The sequence below is a fragment of the Poecilia reticulata genome, linkage group LG16 (genome assembly GCF_000633615.1).
Source record: "Poecilia reticulata strain Guanapo linkage group LG16, Guppy_female_1.0+MT, whole genome shotgun sequence".
In the NCBI taxonomy this organism is placed as follows: domain Eukaryota; kingdom Metazoa; phylum Chordata; class Actinopteri; order Cyprinodontiformes; family Poeciliidae; genus Poecilia; species Poecilia reticulata.
In genome coordinates, this window is record NC_024346.1 from 17,514,616 (window position 1) to 17,530,923 (window position 16,308).

At 41.2% G+C, this 16,308-nt stretch overlaps 1 protein-coding gene across 2 annotated transcripts in view; it reads left to right on the plus strand.

The window, feature by feature from the left end:
• The window catches only part of nkd2b (NKD inhibitor of WNT signaling pathway 2b), a 32,968-nt gene extending 22,905 nt beyond the window's left edge, over positions 1-10,063 (plus strand). The window contains exons 4-10 of one of the 2 annotated variants that reach the window (XM_008432547.2): positions 5,423-5,483; positions 5,796-5,923; positions 6,360-6,455; positions 6,604-6,745; positions 7,231-7,288; positions 7,369-7,493; positions 8,698-10,063. In XM_008432547.2, coding sequence (XP_008430769.1) covers positions 5,423-5,483; positions 5,796-5,923; positions 6,360-6,455; positions 6,604-6,745; positions 7,231-7,288; positions 7,369-7,493; positions 8,698-9,311 — 1,224 coding nt within the window. In that variant the 3' untranslated portion in view covers positions 9,312-10,063. Of the gene's footprint in view, positions 1-5,422; positions 5,484-5,795; positions 5,924-6,359; positions 6,456-6,603; positions 6,746-7,230; positions 7,289-7,365; positions 7,494-8,697 lie in introns of both variants that reach the window. The other variant, XM_008432546.2, reaches the window with a different exon arrangement.
• Positions 10,064-16,308: the final 6,245 nt, after the last annotated feature.

A 16,308-nucleotide genomic window follows, 5' to 3' on the forward strand; every position in this document is an offset into this window, starting at 1 on the left:
GAGTTATTTCAGTATAATTTAGCCTCTGAAGTGACGTGAATAAACCTGTCAATCTTTTGTACGAGTGCTTCACAAAATGCATCAAAGATTTAGGTGTATTCTCAGTGAAGCCATTTCTTTTTTTAAATTAATACAGCAAAGGCAGCCACAGCTTCCTTTTTATATCAGTCGATCAAATATGTGAGTGATCTTTCATGCTGTCATAGCGTCATACATTTGCCTCATCTAGACTGGTGAGTTTTGTGGAGTCATTGGTATGAAGGGCATGATTCCTACGGTAGCTGAATGTGAGACTTCTGAGGGCATGGTGCTATGCTCCATTACATCAGGCTCCTATCAAAGCTCATTTTAATGAAGGCCGGCTGATTACAGCAGTGGTGACAGATGCAAGGCTGTCAGCCAGTGATGCTAATCTTTGTTTAGGGCTTTCAGGAGGTCACAATCAAAGTGAAAGAAAGATCAGTGACGGGACAAAGAGTGAAGAGGAGGCTCACTCCTCCCCTGACTGAAGGGGAGCGGCTGACTTTAGCGGCGTGCACGCTGCTCTTACATAGACAGGCAAGCATGTTCGTCTCTCACCACAGCTGTTGTTATAGTAGGACTGTAGAGGCTTCGTTTTAGTGATTCATGTTCTGCCAAGGGAGAGGTTCTGCCTCCTGTTTGACCTTAGAGAGCTTCCTGAAAGAGTCCCAAAAAGGCGGCCATGTCTGGGCCCTATCTGCTGCATGACACAGACGGCCTTCTGGAGTGACCTCTTGTCCACAGGTATAAAAGGTCAGATACACATCCGATTGAATTTTATTTGTCCAATCTGAAACTCCAATTTATTTAGTTTTTTTTAATATTAAAAATTAAAATGTGAGCAAGCCACCTGCTTAAACAAACGGAGGACATTTCGGATTGTTTATATATAAAAGCTAGACATGTTGGCTACTTGTTAGTTTAATGTTTTAGCCGTCCAGGTAAGCTAGATCCATCTTGTTTTTTTTTTTTACTTGACTTGCAGAGGTTTGCTGACTCTATGCATATTACCTGTAGAATAGAACCTGCTGTACCGTATCATACCCAGAGGTTTTCAGACTCAATGTGTTCCAAGACAAACGGGTTAAAAACTCAAAAAGATGAAACAATTTTAAAATATTTTCAGCCTTCCTGTTGTCTGCTGAAGTCCAACTCTCATTGTAACTGAACTGCGTTGCTTCTGTGTAAACTCAGTCTTTCATGTCATTAGAACAAACCTGGTAACATAATGAATAAATCCCTGATGACAGACATGACTTGATAATAGATTCATATATGTACATTTTTGCTTTTTGTGACTTTATTGTCACAACTCAGTGTTAAAAAAAAACAGGTCAGATTGTGGAATCTTTACGTTAAAGTTACAAAATAGAAAGATTAAAATTCTTGCCCGAGCGTTCACAGTTCAAGCTGAAAACCAGCCATTACCACACGCCACAGTATTTCATATTATGCTAATATTTAAAATTTGGGAAAACTAAAACTGTAAATGACTAGGTACATTCAGTTCTTGCTGTTTCCAGAGATCATCTGAAAATCCCAAACATCTTTGTCTATGTCCACAAAAAGTGAGGAACTTTTAAGCTAAAAATATGAAAACTACACCACAGACGGACAGAGAAAGAAAAATGACAAAGAGAATGGGGTTTTGGTTGTAACGTAAGCAGTTTGTACTTTAGCTCTCTTGCCGGAGAAGAGGCAGAAATTGCCACGAGTTGTTCGTCTAATCTTCTTGCTTCAGAGCCCAAAATATTTTAGGCAATGGCCCCTTCCCCCTCCATCCACCCGTCATCTCCTTCTCGTTTGCTCTGCCTCTTTCCAGCAGAATTGCTCACATCTGGTTTTGAGTCGAGGCCAGGTTGGTTTCAGCTGGAACGGAGGGCTTTCATTTTTCAATGGCCCCCGTCCCTCTCCAGTTTCAATCTCAGGAATGCACAAGAAAATGACGCTTGTTTACGAACGGGTTTTCCTTTCTTTGTAGTAATAACATTTGAGGTTCTGATTTTTCTTCACGAGGAACGCCACAATAATTTCCAGTTAATATTGGGGTTGAGAAGGAATGCTGATGTGTTGGCTGGTGGTCTTGAAGCCTTTTCCGGTGGCGCCCTCTGAAATGTAAGAAAACTCCCACTTAGCATTTACCTCCCAATGCTCCCTTTAACATCAAATGCAACAGAGAGCTTAGATTGTTGACCTGGTTTTCCTACAAAAATAAAAAGGTGCCGATATATTTTGACAAAATAAAGGAAGAGCAACCTTTACCCATGCTCAGAACCAAGCAGGGGGGAAAAAAAAGACCCACAAATTCAAAACTCCACACAGAAGAAGGTCGGATCCTGTTTTCGTGTCTTTCCAGCATGTGTTTGTACTTCGACACGCGTTAAGACATCCGATCGAGCTGCCATATTTCCTCACCCGAGGGAAGAGGAGCTGTGTAAACAATATTAATGTTAGCCTTCGCTGTTTTTAAAAGCACAATTTTCAAGTTGCATCATAAGGTCTGGAGCGTGGCCCTAAAGAAGTGTGTGCACTTATTTTTAGGGGGTGAGCCAGAGGGGGAGATGTGAGAACAAAGATGTGCAGTGTTTTCCAGAGGGAGGATGGGTGGTAGGCAGGGAGGGGGTGGCGGAGGTGAGGTGGGAGGACAGACTGCTGGGGGATGTCTGATGTCACCTGGTAGGGAGCTATGAAAGCTTCCCCTGGTTACCCTATCCCACATAAAAGTCTAGCAGAAGACTGAGGCTTTAGGGAAGCTTGGCAGAACGGCGGCATAAAACAGGAACAAACATCACTCACCTTTCTTTCTCTCTCTTATGCCGAGGCGTCGGAGAGGCAGATTGTTGACACAGAATGCTGCCACTGCATATTTCCAATGCTTTAAAAAAAAAAAAAAAAACATAAGACAATGGGGACCCAATACCGAATGCTTTTCTTGAAGTATCTCCCTTAACATGTGCAGATTTAAAATGTTTCTTTCACATCACTGTTAGCAATGATTTTAACCATACACATCTGTTAAGAAAAGAAAAAAAACAACATAAAACAACTCTTTCGTTGTAGGGATAGAGATTTGCGTCCTAAAGAGTCGGTTGTGATCTGATAGTGAAAAAATGAAAGCTGCTCAATGCCAGAAAGCAGTTAATTGCACATGTGGAGGGCAGATTTGATCCCGACACCGTGGGCGATGTGGAGGGAGATGTGTTTAGATGGTGAGCTGCAGACTGCGGTTAGGTACAGGCTGCTTTCTCATTAGCTCCACCAATGGATGTAATGAGCACAGAGGTGGGGCTGGTGCTATTGGTATGGGGACAACATGTGTTTGAAACAAACCCTGTCGGCCCCCTTAAAATAGTGTGAGGCGAGCAAAGACAACTTCTGCATCTCCTGCGTTCGGAGAGAATCCCTCTTTAAGGCAACAATTTAATAAAAACCAAATAAAAGTTGATGAATAATCCTTCATTTTCTGTTGGATTCAGGATCACTGCCTACGTCAAAACACCTAGAGCATGTTTCCCCCCCTCATTAATGTTTTATGATCTGTAAAATCTAAATCATCAGCTCAGATATCAAAGAATGGCAAGAAATGACGATTCTTTGGCCAGAACAAAGCATGATCGGTCCACCTCTGGAAGCTCATGTCTTTAATTCAGCTGTGAACAGTTTGCTCTGCCACCTTATGGGAAATGAGGAAGGGAGGAATCAATGGCTGGTTTTGATGTTCCTCCGAGTCCTTACATACTGGCCTTCGTTAGGGGGGACTGCAGGATAAAAGAGAGGGGATAAAAGCTTCCAGATCAGAAGGAAAACAACAACTTGTCTGAGGAAACCACAAAAGATGGATGCTGTGAGTTTTGTGTATATAAATACACATTTTCTTTCATTTTGTTTCAAGAATGTGTGCTTTATGATTTAGGGTTTTCTTGTTTATGACAGAAAAAAATAAAACAGTTTCCATTTCTCCCAGGCTTTGAACCGAGCACCATACGTCTGAAAACACCAACAGATTGGTCCCGTCTCCTAACTAGCATCCTCCTCTGCCCTTTTCCTCTTATCAGCCTTGCTCCTTTCTCGACTTTGTTCCTCTGAACTTCCCTTCCCTCCTTCTTCCCTTTTATCCCTCCTTCCCCTATCTCCTTCCTCGTCTCCCAGGGGTGCTGGTGGTCGTCTGGGCCTTGACCTCCGAGACTTATCAGACTGCCTCCCATTTAGCTGCGAAGGTCACGACCAGATTACGTCCTGACGTATCGTCCTCTGAAGTCCACAGTAATCAGTCTTTGAGACTCTTAAGCAGAACCACAACAGGCGCTGGCGCTGTGATTACTCTGAGAGGCAGAGGGGGTAATCGGGGAGGGGGCTCGCTCACCTAAACGCATGCAGATGTTCATGCTCTCATGAACCTCGGCTCCGTCAAAAGGTACACGGAGTTCTTTTGTTTTCAAGCGCCCTGTCTGTTTTTTATTTGTCTCAATTCAGTGGGCCTCCTTGATTCAATCTGGTGCGATTTTATTTCAAAGCCCGCTGAGCAGCTTAGAGGAACGGGGAATGACGTAAATAAGTTGAATCATTTGTTGTTTAAATATTTGTGGTTTAGGGCCTGTGCTGCACTTAATTTTCATTGTTTCCACAATGCACTTGTAATTAAAAAAAGCCTGAGCGTGTGTGTGCTGCTGCGCCCTCTGCGCGCTTATGCATTCGCACATGTGTGGAATGCTTTGCGGTCCAGTTTTATGCGAGATGCGAATTATTCACAAATGGAAGAAGACCAGCTTTTCTTTCCATCCCTCTCTTCTTTCTGTACTGGTGTAATTAGTCAGTTTCATCCTATCTGCAAGGAAATTTCCATCTGGCATTCAGCATAAATGCCGCCCAAACCTCATTCTGTGGCTTGTTGCTCATAAGCCAAACTTTTCAGAGTTGAGTTGCTTTAAAAAAAATAAAAAGCACTACAACAGAACTTTTTTTCCTAAACTCTGGGTTTCCATCAAACACTTCTCAGTGGGTCTCTCATGTCAAACAGGATGAGAATAAACAGGTTGGCTGAGAAAGCGAGAGAGAGGGAGAGGGAGAGGATGCTCAGATGATGAAGTGCATCACAAGCTTTTTGATGGATGTGAGGGATCCATTTGAAGGGCTCGGAGGAATCTTGAAAGCTTGGCTGTGGTCGCGCTCGCTGTGTCCCAGACAGTGAAACACAATAAGCGTGCAGATGTTCAAAGTGTTTGGCCGCGCTGGAGCCTGGAGCCCTCTGCCGCTCATCTGAGTAGGAAATGCTTTAGCTGGAACTGTTTGTTTTCTCTGTGTCTGTGGTCTGAACTGCAGATTCGCTTACATCTCGAACCCCCTCTCTCCTTCCCCTCTCACCCATCCTCTGTGTCTTTCTCTCCTCTTTTCTCTTTCCCAGGAGTTTCCGAACGCTGAGCTGAAGGAAGGACAATTCACAGACCAACACTGTCCCCTTGAGGGTAGGTGGAGAACACAGTTAGCCTATCAGATGTTTTATGAGGGATTGTACCATTTTTTTGTTGGCTTGTCATAGTTGAACAAAAATTGTAAAGTTGTGTTTTAATCCTAAACTGCTCACTTTGAGACGAGCACACAGTGCCTCATGGACTGCAAAAAGCACACTTAAAAAGAAATCTTACCTATAAAAGTAGATAGGCATCATAGACATTATAGCTAGTCACTCATAGCGATTAGATTGATATTGTGAGAGTCAAAGGCTGTCTTGCACAGAACAAAAGGTTGTCTCTGACGCTTTTCTTTTGCATCGACAGTGATTCTTCCCCAGGAGAAGGCTGAGGGTTGTGAAAGCTACCTGCAGTACCTGCACTCGGAGGACGGAGAGAAGGAGCCTCTCAGAGACGCCACCAAAACATCCGGGAAGAAACGCATTAGTGTCAATGTAAGAGTTAATGTGATCTAGCAGCATTTTTTGCCTTGTCTGATATCATTTTTGGATCACAATCACTCTCTGTTTCTCATCTCAGTAAGTGAGACTGCAGCTGAAAAAAACTAAGAATTGCTCAGCATTTTTCCGTATTTAAAATTTGGTGATTATGTGTCTCTGTTCTGGCCTTTTTAAAAATGTGAATGCATAAGAAAACTTCTGTCTCTATTTTGCAGAGTTAGCCAATCTTTCTTATTCTGCAATGCACGTTTACTGAAAACCAGAGCAAGCTGTACTTTGCTGCCCCCTGCTGTTTTAAATGCGGATGTGTCTTGCCGTTGGCATGCCTTTGGAGCATAATCACAGTGATGATGAGGAGGATAAAGAGCTACGCTGAACTGTCTGAGTGTTTGTGTGAATGAAAGAGGGACAAATGTTTATTTTTTTCCAGGATGTGGAGTGTGATGTCTCTTTGGAAGATGACAACCGTCAGGAGTGGATCTTCACTCTTTACGACTTTGACAACAGTGGGAAAGTCACCAAAGAAGTATGTGGGCTGGTTTTGCCTCTGGCTGCTGAGCTGTTGTTTTTGTAATGCTTCCAAAACTTCCCGTCTAACATTTATTCAGACGCATGTTTTTAGTAGTTGTTTTTTTTATAACCAATTTGCAAACTATGTTTTTTGATCTCTGAAGGACATGTCGAGTTTGATGCACACCATCTACGATGTGGTGGATGCCTCTGTGAATCACTCCTGTCATAACAAAAGCAAGACTCTGCGCGTGAAGCTGACCGTCACCCCGGAGCCGAGGAGCCACAGACGAGACACGGGAGCAGGTGAATGAAAAATGAACCAACCACTCAGGTTTCCTACCCAGTCTTAAAAAAAGTCTGAAAAAATCTGAAACTTGATTTTGTTGTTATTTTGTCTCCAGACTTTATTTCTTACTCCATTATTGGAATAATTCATTCTAAAAACAAAAAAAAAATGAAGTATGTTTTTCATTAATTTATACTAATATGATATCATTTATATTTGATTTTCAATTAATTTTCAAATTTTGTTGAATTAGTTTTGGGTAAAATACAGATTTATTCAGAAATGACATAGTGGCATTTCACATGGTTTTTAGCTCCTAAACGCTCTTAAATGGTTCTGTGATTGTTAAACTCGGCCTGATTAGATACCAATGTATTTACACTCCCTTCTTTTAGTTTAGAAGAAGTAGATTGACATCTAAATCATAACATACAACAAGTTTATTAGCTTTCAAAGAGCATGTTCATTCAGTCATTATTTAACTTCAGCTGTTCTTTTTCAGAGCGGTGTCACCACGATGAGAGCCGGTCATCTGACAAACGTCTCTCCTCGTACTTCAGGTTAGTCTGTTTGAAACCTTTCTCACGAAAAATGTCTTCAACCCACACATATGGCTTTTCTTTTTACTCTCCTACAGTAGCAAGGGACAGAGCAGTGAGCCTCCGGCCGCCGAGGGTCAGCATTACTGCGTGGATGAGAACACAGAGAGGAGGAACCACTACCTGGACCTGGCTGGTATTGAGAACTACACCTCCAGATTTGAAGGTCGGTTCAGTTCGACTTTATTTAACCATTTTTATTTCAGCATACACGTCTTATCACCACACCTTCAAACTAAGATTTAACAAAAGCAGGAATAACTTAAATACTTTGGCTATAAAAGATGGAAGAACACTGTGAGCTTTAGTCATAATTAAAACATTTGACATACTTTCCATTTTATTTAGTCAATACAAGGACTCAAGTTACATTTATAACTTCTAAAAAACTTCAAATGCTTTTTCTTCTGAAACGCTCGTCTGTTGTCATCATTTTCTTGAGATACCAAATTTATAAATATTTATTTATTCTTGTAAATAAAATATTTAAAAATATCTCTTATTACACATTTTTCATTCTAATTTTTCAAGTAAAAATAATCGAGTAGTCTCATTTTAGTGAGTTTCAAAACCTGCATTTTGTTGTGATGGTGCTCACTTAAACTTGTGTGAAAATTATAAATGTATGCTCTCATCTCTGAATATAATGAAAATATCAATCTGAATCTTGCTTTTTATAGTCTGTTCTGAAAACATCACTCACCTCTTTTTCATAATAACACGTTGATAGCTTTAAGTCAGCAACGTCTCGCAAGGTGAGCTAAAATAACTTTTGATATTTCAATTGCAGTTATTTCCCAGTATGTATACCTGAGGAAAAAATATCTAAAACGTTCCTCCACTAACCTGTTCAAATCCTTCACCGTGGCAGAGTAAAAACAAGCAGTCAGGGTCACTGGAGCTCTCCAGCTGCTGTCAATCTGTGCCACAGCTACAGTTGCTGCAGTTACCGACATGCATCTGCATGACAGCGTTCACTGCAGGGCGGCATAGCTAAAGAAATAACAAGAGAGTAAAAGTTCACCAAGTGCAAGCTGTAAACTTCAACTACTCCTACAGTCTTGCATGGTTTCCAAGTTCAGTTTTAGGTTGGATTTTGAGTTGGACATAAACTTTTTCTGGGTCTCTATCATCTCAGAAGCTACAGGTTTCCAGATTGTGTCTCAGTCTCCTTCTTCACATTGACCTGGATTGATTCAGTCAATGTGGCAGGTTTGATGTTTTGTCTGCAAGGGGAAATGTGTCCAGGTTTCTTTTTGTTAGTTTCACTGCAACATTTCAATTGTTTATTTTAGTTTTACTGTGAAAAATATTCAGTTACCGGTACCTTAATTGAAATATACCACTGCTTTTTCTATACTGTCTTTCAGGAACGAACCCAGACTGCCCCGCTCAGGAGAATCAAGTTCGTAGCTCGCAAAGCCAGAGTCGCTCTCGCTCCCACGAGCCAGAAGCCCAAGTTGTTCACCACCGACGCTCGCAGGTCATCGGTGAGAGCTACAACCCTGCAGAGCCCCGAGCCAAAGGTGCTCAGTTCCTCAAATCTCCTAAAGGAGCCTATAAGGGAAGTGGAGGTAATAACGGAGGTGGCAAATCCAACAAATGCCACGGTTACCACCCTCCCATCCAAACGATGCTGCACAGTGGCAACGCCGCAGGCCACGGGGGTCAGGATGTGTACCACCTGCCACACCAAGCTCCACCCTCAGCCCACCACCAGCACCCTCTGCAGCACAGTCACAGCAAACGGCTGAAGGCCAGAGCTCGCGATTCCATGTCCCCGACCAAAACCCCCCTGACTCCGCAGCCCCACCACCAACATCAGCCCGCCATGCCGTCCATGCTGCCCGGCATGGAGAGGGAGCAGGCGTCCGGCCCCCCCGGGAGCCCGGGGATTGTTGTTCCTGTGGTGCAGCGCCACGAGCATCACCATCACCATGAACACCACCACCACCACCACTACCACCACTACCACCAGACATGACAGCTTTATGTATAAATACATACGAGTGACTGGAACCATTAAAGGACCAAACCACGCTATTCTGAAGGACTAATCCAATGGAAGCACTCTCCATCCTGGATCTTCAAAGCTTCCTGCAAACTCTACAGATATACTAAGAAACACTGTACTGAGCTGCCAAGTACACTTATGGTAAATGGTGTCTGCTTAGCAGGACCTCGGCATGTAGTAAGAGAGAAATGGCCCAGTTTTTCCAGTATTTTCTCCCGGTGTTGTACTTGAAAGCCTGCTCTCCTTACACATACTTTTTTTAAGGGGTTCGGTAAAGAAGAAAATCAAATCAGACGACTTCTGTTGTTGTCACTCAGTCTCTTCAATCAAAGTCCTATAAAGCTACAGTATGTGTCCGAATAGTTGTTGTTCCGTGTGAGACTTTTTCACAAATGCAGATCTCAGGTGTAAAGGTGCTGCTGCTCGCGAGCTTTCCAGAGAGGCCCCGCTTTGGTGGGACCAGTGCTGTGGGGCCAGGAGGCTTCCTGTTTGTGTGTGCGAGGGAGTGAGGAGAGGGGAGAGGAAATATGAAATCACCACTGCCAGTTTTAATGCAAAAATATCTTCCTATATGTATTAAAAAATCTATATATGTAAACACATTTTACTGTATAATAATTATGCTCTATATGCATATTTCATCCTGGATCTAATTATGCATATATGTATTTTGTATTTTATATATTTTAATAAACATTATATAGTTCATTTATACAAATGCAGAGAGGTCTTTCTTTTTTTTTCCAAGCATGTGTGCGATTTATTTATTACCATGCATGATTCCATTGATCCATTGGTGATAAACTGTAAAGTCTCAGTGTGCCTCTGTCCTCTGCAGTCCAATTCTAGCCACTTCTGCAAATTATCAGTATGTCCACGGTTGACATTTTCTTGCAGAAAAGTGTCCTTTTTACTGCCCCTTGTTGACACAAAGCTGTTATCTAAAAGCAGCTTTGCCACATTGTGTGAATTGAAACACTCATACCTGCTTGCTGCCATTTCGGCAAGCTCTGCCCTGTTAGCGACCAAAACCTCTTTGGAACATGGCTACTGGTGCTAACTGGGCTTTTTTGGACACCTTGAAGTTATAATTGTCTGATGAAGATTTGTTTTTGGCTCCCATGATCATAAAATTTTCTATTACTTATTGCAATTAATTGGAAATCAACCAAGAGTTAGTAAAAATTAAGCAGTAAAATTAGTGAAAAACAATTGAGATCTGTTTTTATCCTCTAGGTGGCGATAATTGGTCAGTCGTAGGCATACACTTGGCAATCGCAGCTGCAGATGAAGCTGGGATATAACCCCAAACACTGCTTTTAGGATTATCTTTCTTATAAATTAGAGCTGTCGTAGAAGAATTAAATTCTATCGGAAAGGAACCTTAAACAATCTTTAAATCCAAATTAAAATGTTGCGTTTCAGAGAACGTTTTAAATAATTTCAAATGGCCCTACTCAAATATTAGATGTGCTCTGAACAGAAAGCTTTTCTGCCTTGCAGCCTTTATAAAATCTGCTGACGTAAAAATGCCTGTAAACAGGATAGCTCCAATTTTCACTGTAAATGAACATAAATAAAACGCGTCACTTGGCAGCATCTAAACACTTTTCCCTCTCCTATTAAGATGTTCTGTCTCAAACTAAACTAGCCAGTTTGGTTTACTGTCAACTAAACAACATCAAGCTTCATTTGCAGCAGTAATGGAGCTTTTTATTCGAGGAAACTCATGACACGTCAAAAGGAAATCAAGAAAATAACACCAGTCTGCCAAACAAGGAAAACTACCGTCAATGTCAACAGCTGTATTTGTACACAATAAAATCTGCTGCTTTATCTTTGTCACTTTGTCAGAAGCTGGGAGCTTTAACCAAACAATAGTTTAAAAAAAACAATATGACCCTGTTTGTTTTGTTTCAAAGAAGAGACTGAAAAATGGCCTCACCAGACTGAATTGTGCAATGATCTGCCTCCTTGGATTTGTTGTATGGTATGACATGAGCAAGATAATCTGTTCTGATCAGCCTTTATTGAACATCTTTCATGGGATACAATGAGAAACAAGATGGTAAGAGTAAAAATACACTTCATTGTTATGTAAATATCAGAGGGATGTGTCACTGGCATTAGTTTGCACTTCAGAGTCTCATGGGTTTCAACCAAAATCACTACTGGAACACATCGACAACTCAAAAATGCTCTGTGGACACAGGAAACAGAAGTGGAACATTGTGATGTGTCAAATGCAAAAGTAACACATTTCACAAACAACACATCATACTGACAGTCACACATGGTGGCAGAAGGCTAATGGCCAAAGGTGATGGCTACTTGCTGTGTGCTTAATGGAAATTATAACTTCTGCTCTCCAGTGGAAATGACCCAAATCTAATTAGGTATATAAAAGATTTTAAGATGGCCTAGTCAAAGCTTCAACTTAAATCCAAAGGAGATGATGTGATTTGACCTTAAAAAGGCTGTTCAGAGTTGGAAGCTCCACCATGAATTTAAATAAGTCTGTCAGGAAGAGTGGGCTAACATTTCCACACATTAAAGCAAAGTCATTGACAGTTTGGACAGCAAGACAGTTTTTTATTATTATTATTTATTCAGGTCTGAATCATAAATAGAAAAAACCGGATTAATTTATAGGAAGCAACTACTTCTCATGCTACTGATTATGGCAAGTATGGATTTTGCTATGTAAATTCAATCTAATCAAAAACATATTTTTGATTAGATTGTAAATTACTCAGCAATTTAAAGAGGAACCACAGTGAGTAGGTAATCATTCTAGGTATCTACTCAGCGTGCTCAACATGTCAGTGATGTGACAACACAAAGTTAGAGAACTTCGCCAAAGCAAAAGTAATTCAAACTTGACCAGCTGTGATGTATAGACGTTAATTTTTTTTAAGGGGTAGGTATAATAGTTTCTTTGTGGCTTTTAGTAATTGCCAGCCTGGGCTCAGAGAATAAAAGCTGCTCCTCGCTCCGTTCGGGAGGGATTTGGCGAGGGAGGGCTGAATCCGAGCCCCGACTGTGACTAACAATGGCAGCGAAGAAAGGCGAGGGGAGGGTCACTCTGATGCAAATATCCACTTTTATTCGGCTTGGAGGAGACCATGCACTGACAACAACCAAATTCCACCAAAAACTGTGAGGATAGGTGACGAAAAAGACTTAAAAAAAAAAAAAGTTCGTATTTTGGGTGGTTTTCATCAAGCTATAGGTGTGGAGAATTTCATTGAAACCGAGACAAGTGGAAAACTTTCCAGCGGAACCTGGAGGCATCACTGAAATGTGCCAAATGCACCTGCTGATGGACCACACTCCGTTATAATAAAGGCAAGGCAACCAACCAGCCTGTAAGTACTTTATATTTGTTAAAGTTTACGCTAACCCTCCCCTTTTAACCTCATTACAAGTTTATGACAAGTTTAGCATTTAGCAAAAGCACATTTTTTTCCTGTGTTTAAGATTCTCAAAAGAAATTCTCTCATTATTCAGAAGTTTTTTTTCTCCCCATCCCTCCCCTCTTTTTCGTTTCACTCCGCAGCTTATTTAGTGACACTAAGCCTGTCTAGAGAAAACGTGATTATCTGAACCCATCAATACGCTAGCTTTCATTCAAAACACGCATGAGAAAGGCTTTGGTGCATAATAGATCAGTGGGAGCCTGTCTGTTTGTGAGGAAAACTGAAGGGAATCTCATTTTAGTGTTGGGAATGTTGAGTGTGCGACAACAGTTTGATCAGGGCCGGATTTAGGATAATGTGGGCCCCTGGGCTGTTGCCAGTTTTGGTGCCTCTCTTACCCTCATTTCTTCCATGGATGCAAAGAATAAATTGACATTCATGCATACTGTTCAAGGCTTTTCATATACTATTCTTTTCCTGGTTGATTTTTAGTTCTCTCCACCTCCTAAAGAGTGCATTACACATACATCTTAATTTTTAGACAATTAAAAATGCTCAACTGCATTAGCAGCTTTCATGTATGAAACCCATGCATGCACTGCTCCATAATCTATGTAGCTCAAATACTGCAGCAAATAATAAAATGAACTTCTGTTACTCTATAATATTTACACAGATAATGGGACACTCATCTCAGCCTGCCCAATAATTGAAACTTAAAGTTGAACAACTTAAAGTTGAACTTCATACTGACGTGATCATTAGCTGACTTCCTAGGGATGTACATGTAGCGTTGAAATTAAATTCCCAGATGGTTAGTTGACTCATGAATAGAAAATAAAACAAGACAAAGACAGAAGTAATGCAGTAGAACAGTGTGAACTCGACACCCAGGATCCTAATCCAGTCTCTTCAAAAACACCAAAATTATGGAAGGAAGATGGGAGAATTTTTAAAGCTGGCTATTGTCATATTTGATATTCTTAGTATGAACAGTTAATCAAAAAAGTGGAGCTACATAACATCATTATTTTTAAGTTTTCAGATTTTTGGCTTCTTTAGAGACTTACCCAACAACTTGAACATCTTCCCTGTTTGTATGAAGACCTTCAAAATGTGTGTTTGCGACACGTAAAACAAGCAAGAAAAAAATGCAACTACAACACGGCCCCTAAATGTTCCCTCTCTTTGAATCTGTTCTCCAATTGCTTTGAGTTATTTTTATTACATGATTGTAAATGTGAGATCACCTTTTATGGCTGCATCTTTTCTGTAGGGGTGAACAAAAACCTACTGGGAGTGAAATGCTACTGTAAAGTCCCATCACATCCCACAGAGAGACATGAAAGCAGACTCAATGTGAGGCCTTTATCTGAACAATTGCCCCATTCTGTCTCGCACCCCAACCCTGACCACCCCTATGACCCCCCTTTTTCCAGATTTCCACTTGATTAAGCCCTAAGCTGCCTAGAGTTGAATCTGGAGGGAAAATGACTCACTAATGATGACCCTCAAGTCTGATGTGAAAAGGGGAAACAACTTTTTCCTGCCTTTAATTTTAGTCAGACGTGCTGAGATTAAAAAAAAAAAACCAACACCTTGTCAACCAAAAGTATTGCTGCACACTGAGGTGTGCAATTCCCGAAGCATCCCTTTAAGAGGCGAGACATGACTCTTTTTTGTTGCACTTTATATTACATTTCTTGGCATCTATGGGAATTTTCTTTTTAAGTTAAATGTTTACACGAATGATTCCTAACGGTTTTGCTGACCTGCTGCTTGTTCGTTGCAAACAGTGCAGTTTTAGCACTTGACATTAATTTTTCACAGCTGGTTTTCCCCTTAATTTGTAAGTAATTACCTCTGTTGGTGAGAGTAAGCAGTGGCAGTCTGCAGAGAGCACTACGCATTCTCTGTTCGGTGGTGAGGTTGCTGGGCAATGAGAGCTGCTGGGTAAAGGCTTCTTTCTGCCCCGCAGGCTTTCCCCCCTCTGTCACTCCAACTGGATATCCTCTGGCTCTTCTCTCAGCTTACTTTGTTTGCATATTAATGGATCTGAGGATATAAAGGTAACCATAGTCCAGCGTTTTCATTCTGATAACCAGTATCATTGCAGATGCATGTACATGTCAGTCAGGTATTTTCTAATGCTCAGGTAGTCTAGTTATTAACTTACATGGCGTAATATGTATTAGTGCGATTCAGAACTTTAAATATAATTGTTGGCCACTAGGGGAAGACAGTGTGCTGAAAAGTTTAAACCCAGAAGTATGTCATCTTTTGTTGGTCTGAGTCTGCCTTAGAGCTTTGCCAGCTACCAGCTAGTGAACATCAAAAGATCCATTCCTGAATAAAATGAAAATATTTCACAAGACCAAAAAAATTATCTTTGATACAGAGATGTCAACCTACTTGAAGGATTGTCCATTTTTCTGTGGAGTATAATCGCTTGCTGTTCAGGGCTCTCTTTGAATGAACATTAATGTGACATGACAAGAAGGCGATCAGCCTGGGGCTCTGCTGCCTTTGAGGTGCTCAGGAAGCCCAGGTTGGTTAAATAGCGGCCTTCGGCTTGTCTGCATTGTTGACTCCCTTGATGTGGACGTGGTTCCTTTGTGAGTATGTCAGGTAGTGGTAGATTTGAGAGCGTGGGCAGCAGCATTTCCATAAAGTTTGCCAGTGAAGAGAAGCATGAAGTGAAAACACCAGGAGATGTAATGGCTCTCCAGATTTATTACTGACTGGGGAAACTTAATTCTGGGCCTCCTTCAAAGTGTATGCTCAGCCAGCTTCTCTTCCCTTCTTCCAGACACTAAGACACTGATTCCCATTTTAAATAACAACTTATCTGAAAAGAGGATTTTGCACCCCTGAAACAAATCAAATACAAAACTGAGGTCAGAGGTGCATACACTGTGATGATATAAGGGAACTCTGGGGAAATTTGATTCTTTGACAATTTGTACATCCATTTTGTCTAGTTTTGTATCTGCAAACAAACGATGTGTAACCCACACATCGTTTGTGATACACATTGTACTTAAGCAATGTGTATCACATCTTTTCTTTTGGTATTTGCACTAAATTATGAAGGTAAATAATTGTTGAAATACTGAAATCTCACACGTAATAAACATTTTTTTGTAAGTTAAATTCTGAAGGCATTATTTTACATGAGTGGTCTCAAAGTCCAGTCCTTGAGGGCTGGTCTCCTGCAACTTTTTAAGGCCATTTTACACCTTATTTTCATTTGCTGTGACTCTTATTCCCATTGGGACTAGTTGACCCTTCTGAGATAGATCAGAACCCTAAGACCTAAGACCCTAAGAAAGTTTGAGCGACCCCTCTCGGCTACGCAGTGGCAATGGGGCAGTTGCCCAGGGTCGCTTCAGAAAGGGAGCAATACCAGGTTAAAAAACAGTGTCTTGTCATTTGTACCTTGAACTTGTTGTCTGTTGCTTTTATAAAAGCAGAGTTGGTGCCTCTGCTGGCTTCTGAGAATGGGAAAAGTTGTACGTGCGTTGTGTAGCACTGCTTTGATTTCTGTC